We start from the raw sequence: 24063 nt of genomic DNA, 5'->3' as shown, positions 1-24063 counted from the left end.
CGGAATGGATTAGGTTCTGTTTACATGGTACGTTTGGAGCCGCTCCGGAACGGTCTAAAACTGAACCTGCAAAACAGCAGCTCCAGTTTTGGATCCTTTTGGATCCGTTCCAGACAGGATCCAGAACGGTCCATGTAAACAGAAGGCTGATTTTCGTACCAGATCTATTTGGATCCGTTTGAAACCGAACCCCTGTAAACATAGCCAAAAGTGCCAAATAGGAATTCCAACGGGTCAAATTCCTTCTACATCCACCAAGTCATTTGAAGTTTTCCATAAATTTGTCAGATCAGGTTTTGTAGCTGACTTTGGCAGGTTTTTGACCTGAGACCCCTTCTTATCTGAAACACTGATTGCAAATGAGAATAAAGCACAGACGCCTTGATCTACAACTTAATTCTCCCTAAATGAGGGCGACCATCAGCCTCATCAGCATTAGCAAAATTGGTTTCAACGTTAAATCGATTACATGACAGGGAACCTCAGTCACGTGTCACGCACCTTCTAGGAAAGACCTCGTGTTGGGATCCTTGGTGCAGCCGTGCGCGGTGTTCCCAGAGTACGTTGCGAGGAGTGGGTCTGCGCCATACGTTAACAGAACTCGTAGCACGTCCACGTGACCTCCTTCTGCCGCGTCGTGAATGGGCCTGGTAATAATAAAACGGAAGTAACAATTGACATATTGACGTTGCAGATTGAACATGAAACAAAATTCTGGAATCATTATTGATAAAATACGTGGCGGACATTTTTGTTGTTGGTGGTGGTGGTTTCATATGTGATGGTGGTTACTGGGATAAAACACTCCTTAATTAAGTTGACTACAAGAAACGAGTTTTTATGACGATTAAGTACACGAAGCAACTGAGTTGGAGTAACGTTATGTTGTACGGGAAGACTTTTAACGCAACGCGTACTAGCTCCGTCAAAATTCGAACTGCAACATTGTGATCCGTAAAAGAAAGACCTACAACATGCTACCACAAGAAATGTGGGGAAAAAAAAAAAAAATAACAAGAAATTATTGTAGCATTAAAAACTGTCCAGTGTGCTACGTTACACTATATCCTACTTTTACGCAACAATGTTGAGTCAAAAAATCGTCCTAAAGGGACCGTGTCACAAGAAGTCTTCTATGTTTGTGTAAACTATGCTAGAATTACGAGGGTGCACTCACTGATCAACAAACTAACCTTCAAAAAAATAAAAGAAAGTCATAAATTCATTCTCCACGATGTGAATAAACCCTTATCAATGTTTTTTCATGTGATTTTTTCCAGTAACACTGACAACTTGAAAACGGCGACCCGACTTTTTCAAGTTTCAGGCCACTTTCTTCCTACACATCCATAACGTGAGCCACCTCACGTTTTATCAATTTTCATGACTAGTACAGTACGTTTTAGCAAGGCCAGGCCACTATTAGAGGATTTTCAATTAAGGCGACACTGTCACGAGCTTCACTTCAAAAGTTTAGGAGCCTTAAGACGTATGGAAACCTACAAATAGTGATCTAGTTTTCTTAAAAATTGCTATGCCAGTGTACTGAAGCTATAAACAAGTGATACTATTGTGATGCCATTAGGAACTTTAAACCCAAATCAGCCTGACTTTTTCAAGTTCTGCCCTTGTTGCCTGGAAAAACAGCTAAAAACTAAAGAAGGCTCCCCTCTTACTTCAACAGCAATTTACTTTATACATGAATCTCCATCTTGATGTTCAAGGAGCATTTCGTGTACGAGCGAGAGTACTTCGCCAATGAAGTACTTTTTACCGGTAACACTGCCCCTTTGTACCATCACCGTTAAAGGGTCTACGTCACGGGAATTTTGCAGATTTTTGGTCTAAACTATTCTGATATAAGTGGTTGGCAACTTTACCCATGAAAAACATTATCTTGGAGCATTTCACTAAAGATATAACTTTTATTTGGGGGATAGCCAAATAATCAAACTTCGGCTAAAAAAATCTCGATTTTTTAAGGCGCTCGGAAACAACTTGAAAACGTTGGCTAACGCTTTCAAATTGCAATCCATTTCCATCCGAGCCATCCGCAGCCAAACGCGCTTCTAAACAGTTTTGGTGCTCTAAAATAGCAATTGTTAATAAAAATGGACCATTATTTTAAATTTCCTACGACACAAATATAAATTTTGGCTGTTACAAAATATCTATTAAAATCCGTGACGTAGTCTCTTTAAATGTTTGAGACTGCTTGAAAGGACTCACCGTATACCGTCATTAGAGCACGCATTGACGTCAGCACCGTACTTTGCCAACACCTTGACGACATCAACCTTGCCTCTGGAGCAAGCCTCGTGTAACGGCGTCCAACCTGCGTTGTCCTTCGCGTTTGGGTCGACACCTTGATGAATATGATGGTGAACCGTTTCCTGTTTGAATAAAAGGAAAACTCGTTTACAACCTACTACTGACTACCTTGATTTAGCACCCGGAGCTAAAGGGAGGGCGAGTCTTGGAGACAGGGCAGTTTTTCAAGATGCTTATTAACTTTTTTACGTTTTCATCTCTGAAAGGCCCAAACAACAACTGCCAACTTGGCTCCCCCTTAGATTTACGTTACTTTAAATGACCAAAACAAATAGTTCACAACTCGAAACCGAACCGATAAAAGGGGCATTAAGGCCATACTTACATGGAAAGAGGATGATGGTAGTGCTAGGATCATCCTCTTTCCATGTATAGGGTCATATAAATGTAAGAGCATATTGTCAAGAGCCGGAAAAAAAAAAGCGCTTATTACAAAAACACCTTCAAATAAGGAGCGTTCAATTAAGGAAGGGCTTATTGGAAAAGAGTGCTAAATCAAAGCCTCGCAATTTGGTAAAATTTTAAAAAAATGGACTTAAAACAAAGTCCGAGCATAACTTATGTGCTGGGTAAGGGCTGGCTTACACGAAAGATGCAAACGCAAGCGCAAAGGCAAGGAAAAACACCTGTGAAGTGGCACAACGCAAACGCAAGCGCAAGGAATGGAGAATTGCCCATCTTCTTTCACCTGGCTTGCGCTTGCATTTGCACCCGCTTCTCGTGTGAACATTGCTAGCGCAAGTACAAGTGTAAACGCAAGCAAATGAAGCGTGACTTGTCCGCCATCTTGGAAAATACTTCAACTGCGTCTGCGTATCTTAGGTTCCTTGCGTTCGCCTTCTACGTGTGAATGTCGCTTCCATCTGCGTCGCACGTGTGAATCAGGTTTAAGCGTAACACTCACATGGTATCCTAGTCGAGCCGCCTTGTGTAAAATGGTTTCTCCTGTGTTGCGATTTACGTTTAGCTTCCTGGCTTCTAGAACAAAACAAAAACAAGATACGTTATTAAAAGAACAATCAAAAACAAAGAAACGGTGAATTAGATTTCCAAAGAGGGCGAGAGCGACAAAAGTCTCCTTCGCAGCCGTTATTCTGGGATGTCACGCAACGCTCCCCCCAAAGGTGAGCAGCCGTTTCTTTAGGGAGCGTTGTGTGACATCCCATAAAAACGGCTGCGAAAAAGACTAGAGTGGCGGGTTTTACAACAAAGGTTTTGCTTAAACAGTTTTCAACAATGATATACAGAATGCCATCTGAGAGCTCGAAGAGCCTTCTATCGATCGATAGAAGGCGTCTGCATGGCCAGTCCGATTACAAGCTTGTGAAAGGGAGGGAGGACAATAAAGCAAATTAAATTCTAATTTTCCGGGTTATTTTTTAATCTTCCCTAGTTATTTAGAATCTATCAACCCCTCTTCCAATGCCATCATCGTTCCTTTTTCTTAACAAATCCTTAAAAAATTGTTTAACAATTCTGAAGGTTTGTGCTTTGAACAACTGACCCATGAGACCAATTTGTGATAGCCTGTTCCAGGCGTTCGGTTAGTTGAGGGGCAGCGCGCGAAAAAAATAAACAGAATAAGTGCGAAGAACGGTGGCGGGAAAAAGTGGAAAAAGTGATGAGGAGTTTGTAGCGAGAGAGAGCCATCTCCACCCCACCCCCCTCCCCTGTATTTTTCGCTCGCCGTTTTTCGCGCTGTCCCCAACTAAATAAACGCCTGGAGCAGGCTAATTTTTGATTGCATAATGACTCAAAGAAACAATGGACGAATAAAACTTGAGAATAATTAAATAAACGAGTTAACTTTAGTCGTACCTTTGAGGTTATCATCCTCGTTGGTTTCCTGTAAAAAAAGGAAAATAAAAAATATACACAAAAAAGGTTAATATAAATGATAAGTTAGACGGTATTCCATCTTGCAATAATTTCGGAATTTACGCTTTCTAGATAAAAGTAATCGATTTGCCAAATAAAACCAAGACATTACCTCCTCGTTCATTATTGGTTTGACGCTGAAGACTGTTTTTTGATGTTATTTTTCAAACGGAGCGACTAATAAAACCCGGATTGCGGAACGCAAAAGGGCAGTTGCCATAATCGACCATGACTCTAAGATCTCTTGTCATGAAAATTATCTTCACATGGATTTTAATGCCGTCAATGTAGTTGGACATGAGCCGAATTATCACAAGCGACTCTTTTTGGGTTAAGCCTGGTTGTCCATTAACGATCCGCACTCTAGGAACGACCACGCTATTATCTACAAATCCCTGGCACGCGCACGAGTCTCGCACCACGTTCTTCTTTTTTTTTAACGGTTCACGCTATTTTTTCAGCGCGGGCTATTAACGTGTTGCCTTTTTTAAATCGCGTTTAACAGCTTTGATTATTCAACTGATGAAGGCTTAAGCACCAGCTGAAACGTCTTGGAAAACAACATCAAAAAACAGTCAGCGTCAAACCACAAACAAACTATGTCATCCCCTGACTACAATTACACAATTTTTAAACATATTACCTCCTCCACCGTGTCGACCTGCCATTTACCACGAGCCTTCAGGCAATTCTCGACTATTTGTTGAACTTCCTCGTTTTCGGCGATGATGCTGTTTTTTACAGGTTTCGAATGGACGCTTTCCACCACGAGCAAAGGGAACTCAGGTGCCTTGGGTGTGCTTTGTTGTGGCTCTTCTAAATATCGACATTTAAAGGGGCAAGATCAATCTATTGCAAGCGATTCTGTTCCATAACCCATTTAGTCCTACTGTAAGAGCCTTTTTTTATTGAGGCAGAGATCGACCAAAATTTTTTGAACACGCTCAAAACATACTCAAAACATGCCCAAGCTGAGATTTTCCTCACTAATTTTTGCAGCCATTTCTACAAGTACACTACTCCACTACACTTTTTCTTATATCTCAGTAACACACTTTATACCATGGCATAGAAAATACAGCCAATCAGAATACAGGAAAGCTGTTGTATATTCGACGGTATTCAACCCAACCTTCCCATCGTGCGCTGCGATTGTATTCTCAACGAAATTTAGTAAGCGTATTTTCTATGGAATGGTATAAAATAGTTAACAACACTTTCTCGTGGTATACTATGGATATCCCACTTGTCACTTGTATTTTCTTGGTATACACACTCGCCTAAAGGCTCGTGTGTATACCGAGGAATACAAGTGACCCGTGGGATATTCCATAGTATACCACTCGAAACGTTGCATAACTAGTATGTAACCTAATTTTCCAAAATTCCATGAAAATCCACATTAAGCGACATTTTCATTTAGCGGTTTTTTGGAAAATCGCTAAATTCGCTAAATTAAAGTGTCGCCAATATTTTATGTAATAAGGTAATTAGGGAAATAATAAGAACATTAGGTGGGAAAAAATTGTACCGTGAAAGTGTTGCTCTACTTCAACATGGTCACACACTTACCATCGTCCGCCTGTTTTGACTTCCTTCTTGTTCGAGATTCAAGAACTACTGGCTTGAAATCCTAAATGAGAACACAATGATCATTAAAGATAATCCATTTCGTTTGCCAATATCGACGGAAACCATCTTAAATGTGAAGGTTTTGTTCCCTTTCTTTCTCGGAAAGGTAACTGAAACAGTCATAAAGTATAAATCAACCTGCTTGCAGACACCTCACTTTACTTAATGCTCGGAAAAGTGACGTCCTTTTACTTAGCAAAAAGGAATTAGAAAATATAATAACACCACTCCTTTCCAAAAATAACCCCACCCAAATCTTAAGTCCTCTAATATTAACCGATGAATAAGCCCTCCAAAATATAAGTCCATGAGATAACAGTCTATAAAAGTGCATTACAAATCATTGCAATATTTCCAGTTTTTTCCGTAATAAACAAAAGAAGAATTGCTTTTTTTTGTTTCATGGAGGTCACCCAACTAGTTTAGCTTTAAAGTTATTTTGGGTGACCAGTTACAATTTGTATTTTGAATTTGTATTTGTAACTCAATATCATCTTCAAATCTGACAGTACAAATAAACGTTCAATTGTTGTTGTTGTTTCATATCGCGATGTTTAAACATGCATTTTTGTCATGCGCACCTAAACTGAATTTTTTTCATCTCGTCAAAAATGGCGAAGTTCTGAGCACGCGCATGCAAGTTATCCCGGACTCTCTCTTCTCGGGCCAGGGTTCAGCCCCTATATAAGGCGAGGAAGAGAGATCACAGGGCACTGGACTAATTATTAGGAAGTAACGCCTTTATTTTCAGTTTTAAGATTCATGATTATTAAACGAAAGAAGATCACATACCCTGAAGCCTTGATAAGCAGTAACAAGCATGTAAGTCTTTACACGGTGACTCTTGTCTGTTTTTCCTGAAAACAATAGCGTTGTGTTTAGAACCTATTTCATCGATTTAAGCCGGACCAGAATAACCGCATTTTATACTGAATGCATAACACGTAAAGAAAGTTGATGTACCATGTAAATGCACCCGGTGTTTATTTAAGCTGCGTTTACATGGGCAATTTTTATGTGACAATTTCTATGTGACAAATATATTTGATCTTGTAGATGGCACAACAATTATTTGTCAGCAGTCCAAAATTTAGTGCGCCAGTAATGACCTTAGACAGCAGAGATACGCACAGAGATACGCGCGCACAGTGCTAAGTGGGAGTTTGAGAAATTGGGGACCACATAATGGGAGATATGCTGACGCAATATTTGCCACATTTCATGTGACTTTCCTATGTGATAACTTTTATTTGACACATAAAAGCTAACACGCCAGCATGTCAACAAATATATTTGTAACATAAAAGTTGACCAATTTTTCTCATCTACACAAGCAAATAAAAGTTGTCACAAAAAAAAAAATTGCCCCTTGAGTCATGGCACACTGCCATGACAACTGAAGCGGACAACAATGCTAGGTCATTACCTCCACAATATTCTATTCTTTTAAAATAGTTCTCTTTTATTATCAAATGCTCACTATTTTTCTTGTCACCTTTTTACGCATTTTTATTCTGTAATTTTTTCACACATTTTTACCCTATATATTTATTCATTCGCGCCATTTTTATCATTCGTTAAAGGCTGCAGTTTGGCAGCCGCAAGCTTATATTTTAACAATTTTTTAACCCCCCAGAGAACGTTTCAAAAACATTTTACTTAAAAAAAATAACTATATGGGTGGCTCGTTAGGGACCCCCCCAGACAACTCTCCTCCATATGAAGACAAAGGAGCCGATAATCTTAGCAAAGACAACATGACTGCGGTCAAAGCGAACGTAGTTAACAAAGTAAACATTAAAACAATAACGAGTCACGTTAATTTTGATTTTTCGATTTGGGAGGTAACCTTTACACTTACCGCCGTCAGTTTTATTGGGTAGAGTTACTTCCTGTGGAAAAAAAGAAAAAATTAGAATGGAAGACGACAACAACATTGAAGATATTATTTAAAAACAAACAGTTCTTGCTAACTGTTTCTTTTATAAAAAAAAGAGGAACACGACGGTCAAAGCAACAGGCACACCGACACGCAACATGTTTCATGTAAGCCTACATCAACTGACCTGTCTGTTTACCCGGAGTGGTTCTATCTCTACTCTGGCACGTTTGACCACCTTCTTTCCCATGTCGTCGGCGGTAACAGATCTCTTACATGAAGTACTTTCTGGGACGTTTTCCTTTTTTGTCTCCTTAAGGCCACGCGCTAAACAAGGAGATGCAGCATTTTTAGACTTTGTTATTTTTAAGAAAGGAAAATGAAAATGAAAAAAATAGTCAAACAATGCTTACTATCGCTGGAACTTCTCCTCACTTTCGCCGGTTTTTTATCCTAAAAATAAAAATAAAAAAAATGAATGTATTGATGAAAAATGTCGGCTTAGCATGGAGATGAAAACTAATAAACTCAAAGAAAAAAGTTGCATGTTCAGGCACCGGTTGTTCATAGGATTGACAACCCTATCTACCAGATAAATCACTATCCAGTGGATTGCGTAGTATGTTTTGTCTTAATTTATCCACTGAATAGCGATTTATCTGGTGGATAGCGTTATCCACCCTTTGAAAAGCTGGGCCCTGTAAAAAATAAATTGTGGTAGTAGGAGACTTTAGATCGAAGTACGAATACGAGATTGAGTACGAGAATGAGCGTTCAAACCTAATGCTTATGCTTTTAATTATCACGTTTCGCGCCAATCTCAAACCGATAGTCTCCTTTTCAACTGGTCAGCAACAGGGAGCAGCGAGGGCTTTGGGAATGAAACTTTTCCCCCCCCCCCTCTTCACCCCCCCTTCCACAACACACCAAAAACTGAATACTTTAACAGTACATCCCTCCTCGTGTGTAAGCGTACTTGCAGCCGAAATTACGACCAGTTTGTAAATTCTCCTCAAGACATAAATATAAAATCAGGTCATGCAGGTACTAAGAATTTAGCAGGTGATCAAAAAAAATTTATGATATATTAATAAACCCCTGCAGACGGCTCTACCAAGTATGGAGACTTCAAATGAGAAATAACAAAAGAAAATAATTTACGGACTTCGACATGCTCAGTGGTTATTCTACAACACGATCTTCGTTTCGCCAAGCATGACCCACCTGTATTTATCGCGATAAAATGACCGCAGGTTGCATCAAAAATGGATACGTTTAAAGCAACACTAGGGATACGCTTTAGGACTGAAAATAACCCAAAAACAAGTGGAGCCGGACATTTCAAAATTCTAAACCATACGATACCTAAATTAATATCCAGCAGCGAGGTTATCAAGAGCATTTGGCGGAACGGCGGCCAACTCAAAACAACTTGGATTTTCCGGTCAATTATGAACGGAAAGGAAATATTATTCTCGCAACGAATGCAAATGGAAAATGAAAAATCCTACATGTTGGCTCTCATTACCGTTTCTTTGTGGCTTGGTAAGACCGCTGTTGTTTGTGAAGCATCTTTTGGTTTGGTAACAAAGACTCGTTTGTCTGTAAAAATATAATCATAAAATATTAACAACATGAACGGGTGATGACTAGTTTAAACAAATAGTTGGAATTGTCACACCACGTAACGCAACACTGACAAGTTGTCACGTCACGTAACGCAACATAGATATGGACATAACCTGGCGATTAAGAACAATTTTTTCTCTCGATACGACATCGACCGACATTATACCGTGATCAGACTTCCCTGATAGAAGATTTGAATAAGCATCGAAACTCTATCTAAAGGATACCACGCAGTTTTTTATCGCCGCTATTAACAAGACAATATACTTGTTGTTTCTGGGCAGTTCTAACACAGTTTCATGGTAAAGACTAACTAAACTTATATCGATTAACACTTTTGCTACCCCCCCCCCCCCCCCCTTTTTTTTTTTTCCTCCTACCCCCCCTAACGGCCCCCGCTTTTAAGAAAGTTGACTGTATAACATTTCAGTAACGTCTGGAAAAATTCGCATAACACGAGCATTTTAAGTGGCAATATTTTGTTAGACAAAATTAACCTCGAGACAATGTTGGACAGCGGTCGTCAATTGCCACTGACTCAAGTGCAGCCTTATCGTAAGACATATTTCGCAATTTGCTCGTTTCTTTACATACAAAGGAAACATGTCGAATACTACCTGTATGACGATTTTTCGGGGATTGTTCTTACACATAACACCAAATTACTGACACAAAATTTTAAATAACTTGCCTGCTTCCAAGCGCTTTCGTTTTCGTTTGGGTTGGTCATCCTGATGATAAACGAAACAACAACATAAATAGCACAGTTGCATGAAGCCGTCATTTGACTAAAATTAACAGAAATTTATTTCGTTTTTTTTTTTTCTTTTAATTTTTACGTCACGTTTCTAATGTATTGAACTAACTCTTATAAAAACCCTAGTTTTTCGCTGTTGATGCAACGATATTTGCACAATTCCGAAATTAAGCCCCCTCCCCCTTAAAAATTTCCCCCCCACCAACAAAAAAAAAATCTCAGACGCAAAAATCCTTCAAAGAATAAACCCTTCCCATGGACTTGTATTTAGTAATAGCTGTTAAAGAAATATAAAACTTTTCCCAATTTTAGCGCCTGTTGTTGAGCTTATTTTGTGTTTTACGTTGTTAGAGAATGCTTTGAGCAACTGATGGATTCGTTTAGGGTTTCATATGGTAACGGTTAGAGAGTTTTACTACCCCCCCAAACACTTCAGTCACATTATCACGTCCAAATAGAAAGCCGAAGATTTTTAAACGCAAATCTCCATCGCAAAATAAGCCAACCTGATAGGAACGTTGAGCAAATACAATCACAGGGCTTCTTTTTAGGATTTTTTTTTATATATATTAGCGTTAAAAAAAAAAATCCTTTTTTCGTTAAATTCGTCTCGAACACATATCCTCAATGAGTGGAATATTAGTTCTACATCAACCCGCCCCCAAACCTTCTAAGGTTCAAAATGAAAACTTTTGTTACAGCAACAATAACAACAAATACCTTCATAAAACATCAAAAAGAACTTACATTGACATTTGTCGAATTCGATCTTTTCCTCTTAACAACCACTGTTTCATGATCTTCGCTGGTTTCTACAGTCGAATTATCTTCTTCGGCTAATGAAAGAATGGAAAACTTAGATTAAACTATGAGGCAAATAATTGTATAATTCTAAAGATTTAATTCAAAGCCCAGACAAAAAAAAATTCTGGCGAGACTGGTCACGACTTAATTTGTAAATCTGATTCCGAATCTGAGTCTATACAACATACACATGCGACGTCACTATTGCAAGTGTGAATTAAACCTAGAGTTTATTTAAAGAAGAAAAGTTGTTATATACTGTATTTGTACAATACCCAATTCTACAAAAAAAAAACCTATAAATTATTCTGTCCACGTTTTGATTCGCGAAAAGTCGAGTAAATAAATTTATAAACAGTTCATAATACTTTTGAACTTGGTTGTCTCCAGTCTTGGTAGTACAAAGTTGAGACTATGTTCGAATACGGAGCTTTAAAAGTACAAGAAATGAAGTCATTTTCACGAGACATTGTGTTTTAATAGCTTAACATTAAAATAAAGGCATTTGTCAATAACAAAGTAACACAAGAATACACGGAAGTATAATATTTCTGATTCTCCCGTGTTAGTTGTATGGTGAAAAATGTACCTGCTGGTTTAACTGTTATGCTTTTTCTTTGCGAAAACCACAGTCTCTGTAACACAATTAGAAACAAGTCAGGGGGAAAAGTACAAGTAAATGAATTGTTTACTTTAGAATAAGACGATTAATGGTAAATATTCACAAAAAGTCTTTTCCATTTTCATGGGAAATTGGTAAATAAGCAATAATTAATGATGGTCGACGGTATATATGATACAGTTTTAATTCTTGATTGTAAAGTAACTAAAGATCTCCACTGAAATTTTTTTACAAATGCGTAACTTAACTTATTACTTACCCTCCGTTTTAACTTCTTCAACCAAACATTGGCTCCTGCAAAAAAATAAATAAATAACATCAAGAGTTAATTATTAGTACTTTGCAAACCGCACAAATAGCCTAGCCGGGAAAGCACTTAAAACAAAACTCGTTAACAACCAAGTGAATAACCTTAAAAGACAACGTAATCTACGGTTGTAGATTGTAAGGATGTAAGGTTGTAAAAACAGGAACAAGCGGCTACAGGCCATACAAATAGGGGGCCTTAAATTACGAAAATCTCGAAACATTTGCGAAAACTAGATAGAATGAGATACTACTTCGGGAACTTTGCATCGTACTTTTTATGTACCAAAAGTGACTAATATGACTTTTAATTATGTAATGATTTTGTAATTCATATTGTGTGATAAAAGTTAAGTAAGTAAGTGTTTAATAAACTAAATAAAAATTGTTGTAGATAGTATCGTAATGTACGTTAACTAGACTATTACATATAGGGCAGTTAAATGAATTGACCACTATCAATGAACTACACTACGGCTAAAATGGAGGCAAATGATGACATTACCCGACTGTTTCTTGGAACCGTTCATCACTGTTGGCGGTTTTTCCTAAAAATAAAAGTAAAATAAACTGACATGAAAATACAGAAAGAAACGTTTCAATGAGGGTCAGCATGTTCCATAAAACAGCAATAAGCCACAAATACAACTGCTTGAAATATATATTAACGTTTTTTTTTTCAATGTATCAATGCGAGATACATGTATCTTAGTACGCGCCTTCTTACGCTGTTATCCATATATCTAGAAATATCGAGAAATAGTCGAGGCAGAGTTTATATATCGAAAATTTGACCCCACCCCAGTGAAAAAGGGCAAGGGATGGCTTCCATATACATGGAGCAATTACCCAAAGGCTGTACAAAAATTTAAAATATTACAAACAAAGAAACGTCTGAATAATCTCTTGAAACAGCCAAGGGTCAACACCACCACCTACGGCCTCAAATCGTGGCGTTGCCTAGCGCCAAAGCTGTGGAACTTACTTCCAGATTCGTACAGAACCAACAGATGTCTTAAGGCCTTTAAAAATAGTATAATGAAAATTGACCTTTCGGGCCTTTTAACCTAATTTTAGTAGTATCGACTCATTAATTGTACAGCATATTGTATATATAATAATTACTTTAGATTTTATCTCATCATCCTGATTTATATAGTTTTATTTATTTATTCACTATTATCATTATTTTTATTTTTTTCTTAACTAATTTAGATGGAATACCTGTAAACTAGCTGGTGTGACATTTTTGCAATGTCACACCTTATTGCTAAGTGTATGACACATTAAACGACTATTGTATTGTATTGTATGAAGAGTTTGTGAAATAGACTCTGCAGCTTTTCGGAAGAACTGAGAAACTAACAGGACATATACAACTTTCTTAGTTTTTCTCCAGGATACAGAATAGGGCAACAGTCAAGCAAGAGAAGTTCCCCACTGAATTACATCAAGCAAACGCAGGTATTGCAAGTGTAAGCAGTTTCCTTGTAAAGATGGGCAAACGGACGTCAGCGTCACTTGACTCGTCACGCGTCACCGAATTACATCAAGGAAAAACAGGTATTGCAGGTGTAACCGGTTTACTTGTTAAGATGTGCAAACGAACGTCAGCGTCACGTGTCTCATTGAAATAAAGAATATCGTTTTTAAAGGAATGTTGTTCACAGTCTGTCTCAAAATATTTTCTTTGAAACTGTGGTATTCATGCCAAATCAAGACTGTTGGGTGCACGTATCGAGTAATGTGATATTAAGGTAAAGGGGTAGAGTTTCTATTACGGCTCCTAAGGAGCTGCAGTGTATCATTAAAAGTGCAATTAGGACGACTACTTTAATAACTCGAAGCGTGTGTTGTGTTAAGTGCCTTGGTCCCCAGCTTTTATATATTGGTTTTAGTAATTGTCGCTCATTTATTATTGTTATTACGGAGATACCAATGTCATACATCAAGAGAGTATCTCTCTTCCTCAGTAAATGGAAAGCAACTTTAACCCCCCTTCCTATTTTTTTTAGGGTGCTGGCACACAAAGGGACAGGTTGCAGGGACAAAAATACAACATGTAATGATGTATGCACACAGGAAAATGTAGCGGGGACCTGTTGTAGCGACACTTTTTCAAAAACGTATCAGCACATGCGAGGGACGTGTCGCTGCAACATGTCCCCGCTTGTGTTCATGTTATCGTTTCGTCGCAGCGACACGTCGCTGCGACGTTCCTTTACGCGTCACCACTTTTGCAAGAAGAAACGGTTAACATATACACAACTAAGGTTTATTTATTCTTGAATAATCTTCTTTCCACATTTATAGGCTAACATCAGCTTTGCCGTGCCAACTATTATTTGCTTTGTTTGTTAGTTGTGTATGCGTTTTTTGCTTCCCCTTTATTGTAGTAAACCAAACTTAGCAAGACATCGCTGTCTTTGTTTTAGAGTTTATAGAAATGATATCTATTGAACTTCTGTTCAAGAAGACATAAGTTCGTAAATAAAGCTAGACATTTTTTTAGCTGTCATTCCGGAAGGAACCCATGTTAGCAATTAATCAGCAATCTGTTGGGTAATGAAATGGCATCAACAGCGATAAACTAGATGCCTTAAACATAATATGGAAATTAATAGAGTCTGTAATGGAAAAAGAAAACAGGATACTACACAGACTTTCATCCTAAACGGTAGCGAGATAGCAACGCTTAAGGAGACTTGAAGAAGTACAATATGCTAAAAGAAGAATTCGCAGTGCTGTACTAAATGAAGCAACAGCCAACAGAAATGTGGAAGACACAGTGGGCATACGGTAACTGCGTTTATCCCTGAAATGGGACCAGGTCTGGGATTCCAACGTAACCATTGTTTTTGTGCTGTGTTCTTTGGCAAGACACCTTACTTTAACAGTCCTGCTCTCAAAGAGGGTCTGAATGGGGTTTAGTGTTTAGTGTTATTTGCCCATAATGTTTAGTGTTTGCTGTTACATTGGCCAATTTTTTAATGTTTACTATTTCTGGAGAAAATAGTGTTAAGTGTTTGGAGAGTTTTTAGTGAAAAATTTTAGTATGCAAATTCTTATCTGCTCTTCAAAAATCGGATAAAATCACTTACTTGAGAAAATTTTCGGATTTCCTCTCGGAACTCTTCGACAGTCTTTATAGGACATCTTTGGTAGTCTTCGGAAATATTTGGCAGCCTTCGAAATCTTCCGAACTGATCGGTAAACGTCGGAAAATGGCCTTTTTGAACCATTTTTGTTTCTTTCTGGATAAAATTTACTGTTACAGTGAATTTTTTACTGTTAGTGTCAAAATGCCTAAAATGTTACTGTTTCATGTTACAGAGCCAAAAAATTAAGTGTTTAGTGTTATCGAGGTACCCCCATTCAGACCCTCCTCAAAGGATCGGGTGGCTCTCGCGAGGTTTTGCATGAATGGCTCGCTACCCTTTCAGAGCAGAATAGAAGATACTAGCAGGCACCAGGCACACAGTTCCAATCTGAGGAACATACTGAAGTAACGAATACAATAGCTATCATAAGGAAGAAGAAATGAAGCAACGCTCCGCAAAATAGAAAGGCGAAACGTGTCAGTCTTACAAAAAACTAATGATCCGCAATGGCCAAATGCACAAGCCAATTCAAAAACTCTTAGACTGAACCACGGGCTCGTGGAACAGGGGCAACTTCCATAAGAAAAGTTGTCCTAAGTTTAACTTTATCTAAATTAACAAAAAAATATATTTATTTCATTATAGCGCTACAGGACTGATACGTTACCTTGGTCCGTTTTCTAAGGCGTCTTTTAAACGAGTCTTTCTTTTTTATTTCTTTACTTTTCGCCTTCATCTCCATTTCACTGAACTGCATCATCGCTCGTTGAAGAGCTCTTTCTTCGCGCGTCAATTCACTCGGGTCTCGGTACAAGTCTCCTTCACTTCGCTCACGTACAGGCGATGGGAGCCTGGGCTCGAGCCTACGAATCATAGCTGCACTGTTTTGCTTTTTCTTGGAGACACTGTCAGAGTCCTCGGCATCATTTTCCAAATTTCTAATTTCAGGCGTTTTAGCCGGAGAGGTATCTTCGTTGCATTCTTCCGCAGTGGTGGTTGGAAAATCAATATTTTCCGAGTCGTCACTACACGCCACATGCGGCGAACCGGGAGTTGTTGGGATTTCAATATTTTTCGAATCATCCCTGCACGCTATAGGCGGCGAGCTGTGCGCTGTTGGAATTTCAGTACTTTCTGAATCGCCATTGCACGCCATAGGCGGCGAAACCAGCGATTCCGTAGAATTGTTATTTTCACGCGCGTAGCTATTTAGTTTCTTACTCGGTGAGTTCTGAATCGTTACTGGCGACTCGCAACGTAAGTACCTTTCAATATCGGGGCTATGTGCCGACTCACGTAAGGCGCACTCATAGGCATCATCTGCGAGCTCCACTTCCACGGAGCCTCTTCTGTCTACGCCATTTTTCTCCGTCCAAATCGATCGCTGAGCTCGTAACGGCGAGCTGTGAAACTCACTCGGCGCTTGAAAAGGAATATGCGCACGAGTGAAACGCGGTGAAGTACTAGTATTTATAACACTTTTAGCAGGAGAAACCGGTCTGAACACTCTTTCCTGCAACTCGGGTGAAGATATAAGTCTTTCGGAGCAAATCAGGTCATGTTGTTTGCGAATAGATAATTTGTTCCTCTCTAATGCAGTCATGGATATTGGTGACGGCATGATTATTTGGTTTGAAAGCACTGGTAACACTAGCTGAAAGCTAGATGCGGAAGAGTGTCCTTTCAGCGGTGAAGGTACCGCTTGTAATTGTGGGTACGCTGGAGGTTGCAAGCCACAGGTTAAGGGTTGCACATGCGTAGGTCTGACCGCTGCCACGTATGTATTTGGAGGAGGGGGACCGGTGCCAATAAAAGGTCCAACCAAATGAGTCGCGTTCAAGTTCGAATGCGCCTTCTCTCCGTTTATACTTTGACCCGTGTTTCTTGTAGAGTCTAAACTTATAAAATTGAGTTTTTCCACAGCAGTTGGTTGAATTGTCCTTGGGTTTCGGTTTTTGTTATACCCAGACACAACATCTTGGCTCGCATACGAATTTTTAACGCCTACAGAGCTTGAAACTGGACTGCCGTAGTTTAAAGGAGTCACTGAAGGAAATATTAGATTTGAATCCACCTTGGGCGGATCGGTCGGAATAATAACTGGTTCTCCAACAGGCTGGAGTCGACCGTTCACAATTCGTGCTGAGATAGTGTGAGTGTTTGAATTCGCATTCAGTGGAGCCAACCGTTGAAAAGAAGCAACATCATATCCAGTTCTCAAAGGTTGTACCGTAGTAGTAGACATGTTATTTCCGCTTTCCTTGTTTACATTAGTTAGTTGCCTGAGCTTGTCTGAAAAAGGAAATACTCCGTTTCCTTCAATTGTACTTGTTCGCTGCGATAAACTGTCGATGAATGCATCGATCCTCACACGTTCAAAGACATTGTTTTTGTTTGTTGCGTTGCCTGAAAAGCAAAGAAAATATCGTGCATTAGTTGACAGGATTAAAAAAATGAGAATTTAAAGGAGCAGTGACAAGATATTTTAAGTCGAAATGAAAGTTTTCTAACATAGAAAAACAACAATGGAATAATAAAAACGTGAAAATACACAAGGAAGGTTTTGTAACGGCATCGATTTAAGGCGAACAGACGACGCTTCATCTCAGTTTATTCGTGACCTTTCGTAGAACTACAATGTAGTAACGCAGAAACACTTTCCAACCTGTCATTTCCAAAAAAAAAACATCAACAACCGCAGCAATAGCAATAACAAGAAATCATATTACGACCACGAAAAGGAATGTTGAAACAATGAAACATCGTCAAGAAAACTCTAGAAAATATCGTTGGAAACGGCAAACAAAATACGACAACTATTCCTATCGAGAAACACTAAACGACTGTATTCACAACATCGTTGATTTTAAGGCAAACGACCTTTCTTATAGCAGTTGTGCATCGAAGAAGCAAAGAAAATGAAAACAGCAATAGATAAATCTGTGTATTTTCCTTTGAAATTTGACAGCAAGAACAGTGCAGCCAAAATAAAATCACATACCCGGCGCTTCCAGCTTTTCTTCAGCCACAGCTAAACGACTGGGGTTCGACACAACATTAGCCTCAACAGACGTACCAAGACATCCTGTCCTGTTTGCTACATTTGCGTTGAGGTGACTTTGCGAAAGACCAACTGGAGGTCGAAAATTGTTGTTGATATGTTCGAAGATGGACCGTTCTTGCCTTACTTCTGACGGCTCTGATCGATCGTTGTTGTCACCGCTGACAGCTGTCGGAGTCGAACAAAATCATAAAATTAATTATTTAAGAGCTGAATAATTAAAGTTAGCATTGAATACATTAGCGTTGGCTTCGGCATGGGTTCTCGAAATCTCTGATTAATTCTTGCTACAAAAGACGTAGTAACAACTACCTTTTAAAATAACATCTATGATAATAGTTGGAAAACAAGAAAAGAAAACTATAAGCCAAGACTTTTGTTATTATTACAATTTTATCCGTTATTTGGAAATCTTTACTTTTTTCGAGGGGAATTACATGTATGTGTCACAACATGCGTAACAAGAACTTTCACCATTTAAACTTAGCTACATTTCGCATATTGAAAAGTTGGCCATTTTGTTCAAGTGTGTCCTTCGTAACCTGTCTATAACTTTCATTAACAGAACCACTTTTGTCTATTTTAGGTTTATTATTTTATATTACATCTCTGGAGTTTTTCCTACCTTAGAAAACTACTCTTTCGGCATTTTCTTTAGTTTTAAAGCATTTTTTTGGCATCAAACATTTACTTAAAAACCGAGAACAAATAACATCGCGAGACCCAACTCATCAAGAAACGAAACTTTTAAGTTCAGGTCTCATAGACCAAAAACACGTATGTTCCTGAAGGAAGGACGGTAATTCAAAGATAAATAATGTCTTACCTTCAACCCCACCGTGTTCTTCGACGTTTGATAGCTTGTTTCTGTCAAGAAAGAAAGAAGAAGAAAAAATTAAAAAACAAATGTAATGCTACGATGATGGCCGTTATGCGCTGCAGGCCTGACAGAACGTACCAACGTCACGCCGATAACTCGCCCTTCAAGTGCTAGAATTTCATTTGCACAAGGATGATTGAATCACTGACGTAAAAAGCAAGTAACTTGTTTTGATTGATGGCTGATGCTAACTGTCCAAACGGAATCAAAGCTGTACAGCTCTTAACAGCAGTCTCTTTATAAAATCAAGACGATAAAGACAAATAAAACTAAACGATGCACGAATTTAGTATACTTCCTTACAAAAACCAAATCATGGCTTCTCGAAGTTTTGCTTTTGCTTGTTTGTTTTTAAATTTGTAATGTTATTTTTATCTTTGGTAACTCGTTCGATATCGTTTGATCGTTTGCCGTTCGATCGATCGATAGATTGATCGTTCGTTCGCTCGCTCGTTTGATCGGTGCATGTACATAAACAATAACCATATCACTCTAAAGTAAAACAAACTCCATCACAGTATTCAATTTGCGTTACCGCGTTGCACAATTCTATCACGCAAGACTAGCAAGGACGAGCAAAAATACGGTACATGAAGTTTCTTTTATAGCGGCTTTTTACGGTTCGTTACATGTCACGCCAAGTGTTGTGTGACGTACGATAAGAATTGCGTGAACAACGGGACGAAATGAAAACAGTGTATACATGTACCTGAGAAGGTCGACATTTGATTCAGCTGATCCGTTCGTCATCTGAGCAAGGAAATAAAATAACAACTGTTAGTAACTGATAAACAAGACGTTATTCAGGTAGATAAATTCCTTAATCATCTAGGAAACAGTGTTTACTAGTATCAAGAGTTTTAGAGATTGTTTCGCTACTTACGATAGCCGGATGTTCGACTGAGGTCGGTGATACTTCGCCGTTGACAAGCTCAGCTTTACCCGCGGGTAAATCTTTCGCTCCGTTCGTAAGAACTTTCATCAGACTTTGACGATGAGTACACCTAAAACACAAATAGCGAACGGCATTTAAGTCGCAGGGCTAGGGAAAAGCGGAATTATAGCGAATATTGAACACGCGGCTTATAAAATCCTAAAGCGATTTTGAATATTGGGTTAAAATCGTAAATTTCAATATTTTAATTTTCTATCCCGGAAATGTGCAATAAATACCTATTACAGAAAAAAAGTATAGTAAATATCGGTCAGAAAATAGCGGCTCAATAGTGGAATATAACCCGGAGAAACGAATAACCATGGATAAAATAGACCGCTTCAACTCTCCATTGAATACCATATAGATTTGCTATATTTTAAATATACGGTCTCCCTATAGGCCCCGTACAACAAACTTATTTTCGATTTTAATAGTGAATTAACCGTTAAGTTTTTAACTCATCGTAATGTATATAAAAACAAATCGCGAGTCAACGAAGTACACACAATTCTTGTTGTTAAGGTACGTAACGTCGAACAAGGGCCAAACTGACCCTTGCTGCCGGAGCTTATCCCGGTTTCTGTAGCAAGAGGGGGCTCATTGCTACTTCCCCTGGATGGGATGCTAGTACATCATATATGTTACTCCACCATTATGTCAGGCTGTCCTAGCAGATCAGCGGTGTACATTCCCTTTTGTAAACGGTTGAAGCCATTTTAGCGAAACTGAGAATTTTTTTTCACTCACTGTATAGATAGATGTACATGTAGGACTGTGCTGCTCCTTAAGGCGCTCTTGCACTGGACAATAGGGAGTTTGTTTTTAACGAGGTAAGACAAGTATAAGACGCTTGAGCTCACAATAAATCGAATTGTTCTGTATTTCATGCTGTAGCGCAACAGTAGAAATTCCCTTGCAGTTGTTCTTGATACGTTGTACGAAACATTCTGGAGCTTTAATAACAAAACCAAGACAGCAATAGAACCGAGAACCTCGCTAAAAAGTAGGTTTAATGAGCAGTACAATTGTCGAAAAATATTCCACGTATTATTGATCATTAATATTATTAATTTAGACCGTAACGCAATGCCACGAAATAGTTAATATTTAATATTAACTATTATTCTGATTATTATTAAACAAAAAGGTTGTAACTCGTAGATTTTGTGACATAAAATGTCACAACAATGTAAACAAAGTCCGTATAGCGCTAAATTAGGGAAGAGAACGTGCTATTGTGAAACAGGAATTAAATTTAGTAATATTGCAATACTTAGGCTTGGGATTTTACACTACTCGTGATCGTGGGGAAAGTACTGGTTCGCAAGATATGATATGAAAATTGTAGTAGAGTATATTGTAAGGTCAGATCGTGTTAGAATTGTTAACGTAAAGAACTACTGGATTGTTAGATTGTTGAATCGCTAGATTGTTGGATTGTACTTGGAATGAAACATCGCAAATAAATCTGTAACGAAGAAATACAGTCCTCTTGATTGTTGACCAGCGATTGCGGGATTTGTAAAGATTCCGCGACAACAATGACTCTGTACGTAACTTAGATAAAAATATTAGTACATTTCCCTGCCGTTCTCTGTTCTCTGCAAAACAACAACGTAAAATTATGTGTCTACTTGGAGAACGTGAACCACAAGGGTTATATTTAAGTGCTTCTATTTGGAATTGAACGCCGTATTTCTTACTGGAACTAGTTTTCAAACCGAAAAAAACACTGAATGGATCAAGACAATTGCGAGATTCTCTTAGTAAAAATACAAATTCATTTTAACTAGGCGTTGTTCTCGGCATTGCCGTTGTCATTGCGTATACTCCATATTAACCAGTGCAACACTGAACGCCTTAGGAAAGAGCAAAAGTCCTACATTTAGCACCAAGGGTATTGATTGTTCCTGGTTTGTTATTTAAGCCGCACAAGCGTTCACAAATAACTCACCTTTCAATGATCTCCTCAATCCTATCGCCGCCATTTTGAACAGGTTCATCCGGGAGATTACTGGATGACGACAAGTCCGCGATACTTACTGCACTTTGTTCAGCGGTGCCCTGAAACACACCAACAAACAGTGTTAAAGTCGCTGAGTTAATCTTTGTATTTTGTTTCCTAGATTTTCAAATTAGACGCCTGTGTTAAACCTGCCCCGTTGTTGGCCAGCGATTCCAATATTCACTTCATTTGATTGCGGTACAATGTACCTTATAACTGGCACGTTTTCTTCGTTTCTCTACAACTGAGTGATCCAAGCACAATTTGGTGCATCACTCTCAGGATCGAGCTAGTTAACGTAAACCAACCGTAATTTGCGAACTACGTATCGCGAGAACTTGAAAATAGCCAATCAGACTCCACTCTTTCATGATTATGCGTATTGCGTGACGACGAATGTCACGCCTTGCGGCTGCAACAAAAATAGACTTGTAGTACAATGTAGCAAGAGAGCGAAGTATACATGAAGCTTACATGTAACTTCTGAAAGAACATTGAAGCGTAAAACCCTCTTTTAGCTACATTACCAATCTGATACAACGCTTATATACCCGCACAGACAACGTTTTTAAAGCGAACGAAACGTGACGTCAAAACAGACCAAGTTACGTGCGAACCCTCATTCCCACATTAATTTATAACTCGTAGAAATGACACAATTCCGCTTTAATTTGCATCTCTAGTTTACCTATTTATTTGAAACGTACTAATTTATCTTACAATGTTAAATGTCGTTTTGATTCATTTTATATTTTATCTATTATCGAATCTTACACTGTTAATTAACTAGGAAGATTCTTTGAAATAATAACCTGTATACATATTAGTATGCATTAAGTAAAATATTGCATGACCAAGCATGAGATTTTATTTGGACATGGACATGTTGGCTTACTATGACAACTGTAGCAATACAAATTACGATATCTGCCATTTGTACACGTCAACTTTATTCCAAAGTCCAACCTGACTCTACAACAGTTTTGTGGCTTCCATGATATATTCAGGTGTTTCAGCATATACTGTAGCTGATGTATTTCATTGTTACCCACAGTATTTCATTTCACAGTGTAACATTTCGCACCCCTGTTTCGCACCCTTCCCCACTCGCAAACGTTTCTGATGGATTCTTGATGAATTTCAGTTGGTTTTCCAAGCTTGTCAGGCAATCAAAAAGTCAAACATCGCACGTGCGACTAAAATATCGGCATTGCCTTTCGACTTGAGATGCAGTGGGAAAACTTACGAAAAATTGGCAACGGCTGAGTTACAAATACACAATATTTGCCAAAGGTGTGCAGAGCCGGAAAATCCTCTTAAACAACGACTCACGACATATTATAAAATTAAAACAGTAAACATCATTTAACAACGACCTTGAAATCACAAACAGAATGATCAATCCATATTTCTTTTCAAGTTAATGCATAAATAAATGTATCTACGATAATTTAAACATTAATTGACTTGGGTTCGACATATTTTTTTGGCGTGATACGAGTAGAAATGAAAACAGCCCGAATATTTCAGTGGCTTTTGTTTCAATAGTATTCCTTGTTTTGATAACTTTATAAAAACAGTGTGTATGACACAGGAAGTTGAACAAGTCACGATAGAACCCGTACTGATTCACAATAGTCACTGCGGGGTTTTACGTTCGAAGCTTGAACGTTATTTTAAATTCTTGTTATCTTTTTGCGCAGAAAAATCGTAAATACACCGTAGATATACATGTAGAAAGATAACCTTTCCATCGATAGTTTAAGGAGAGGTGACTTTAAATATGTGAAGACACCAAAGCAACACTTCCATTCCGTGAAGCTGTAAATACTGATAAATAAAAATCCAGCAAAGTCTTTTAATTTTAGTGTTGAGTGGAGGTGGGGGGGGAGGGGGCATTTTGCCATCTTTGTATTATGTAACGCTTTGTAAAAATTGCAAGATATAGTTGTGTTCAGTGGGGAAGGGGAGAGGCAGCATTTTGCCATCTTAGCAAAAATTGCAAGATATACTATGAGGGAGCTAGATTCCCCCTTTGTACAGTGGAACCCCGATATAACGATACGCCAAGGGGGCAGTAAAATAACGATATGCCAAGGGGGCAGTAAAATTATAGCGTTATATCGAGGAATCGTTATATCGGGGTTCCGTCCCATACATTTTACTTTTGCCGGGACATAACATATTCATCGTTATATCGGGAATATCGTTATATCGAAGATCGTTATATCGGGGTTCCAC

The 24063-nt window shown here is 38.5% G+C and overlaps 1 protein-coding gene across 3 annotated transcripts in view; it reads right to left on the bottom strand.

Annotated features, from left to right (window-relative positions):
- The window catches only part of LOC144663538 (uncharacterized), a 77331-nt gene that overhangs the window by 10238 nt on the left and 43030 nt on the right, over positions 1 to 24063 (bottom strand). For all 3 annotated transcript variants that reach the window (XM_078524518.1, XM_078524517.1, XM_078524519.1), the window contains 22 exons: positions 21772 to 21881; positions 19764 to 19884; positions 19590 to 19630; positions 18827 to 18867; positions 17941 to 18168; positions 15607 to 17345; positions 12344 to 12386; positions 11792 to 11826; positions 11500 to 11545; positions 10854 to 10942; positions 10041 to 10080; positions 9249 to 9322; positions 8134 to 8173; positions 7908 to 8047; positions 7703 to 7733; positions 6634 to 6698; positions 5782 to 5842; positions 4853 to 5025; positions 4150 to 4177; positions 3236 to 3309; positions 2230 to 2393; positions 502 to 647 (listed from right to left, as the gene is read on the bottom strand). In XM_078524518.1, coding sequence (XP_078380644.1) covers positions 502 to 647; positions 2230 to 2393; positions 3236 to 3309; positions 4150 to 4177; positions 4853 to 5025; positions 5782 to 5842; positions 6634 to 6698; positions 7703 to 7733; positions 7908 to 8047; positions 8134 to 8173; positions 9249 to 9322; positions 10041 to 10080; positions 10854 to 10942; positions 11500 to 11545; positions 11792 to 11826; positions 12344 to 12386; positions 15607 to 17345; positions 17941 to 18168; positions 18827 to 18867; positions 19590 to 19630; positions 19764 to 19884; positions 21772 to 21881 — 3529 coding nt within the window. The remainder of the gene's footprint in view (positions 1 to 501; positions 648 to 2229; positions 2394 to 3235; positions 3310 to 4149; positions 4178 to 4852; positions 5026 to 5781; positions 5843 to 6633; positions 6699 to 7702; positions 7734 to 7907; positions 8048 to 8133; positions 8174 to 9248; positions 9323 to 10040; positions 10081 to 10853; positions 10943 to 11499; positions 11546 to 11791; positions 11827 to 12343; positions 12387 to 15606; positions 17346 to 17940; positions 18169 to 18826; positions 18868 to 19589; positions 19631 to 19763; positions 19885 to 21771; positions 21882 to 24063) is intronic.

This window comes from Oculina patagonica, chromosome 8 (genome assembly GCF_052425735.1).
Source record: "Oculina patagonica isolate OP01 chromosome 8, crgOcupat, whole genome shotgun sequence".
NCBI lineage: Eukaryota > Metazoa > Cnidaria > Anthozoa > Scleractinia > Oculinidae > Oculina > Oculina patagonica.
This window is presented reverse-complemented; position numbering and strand designations above follow the sequence as displayed.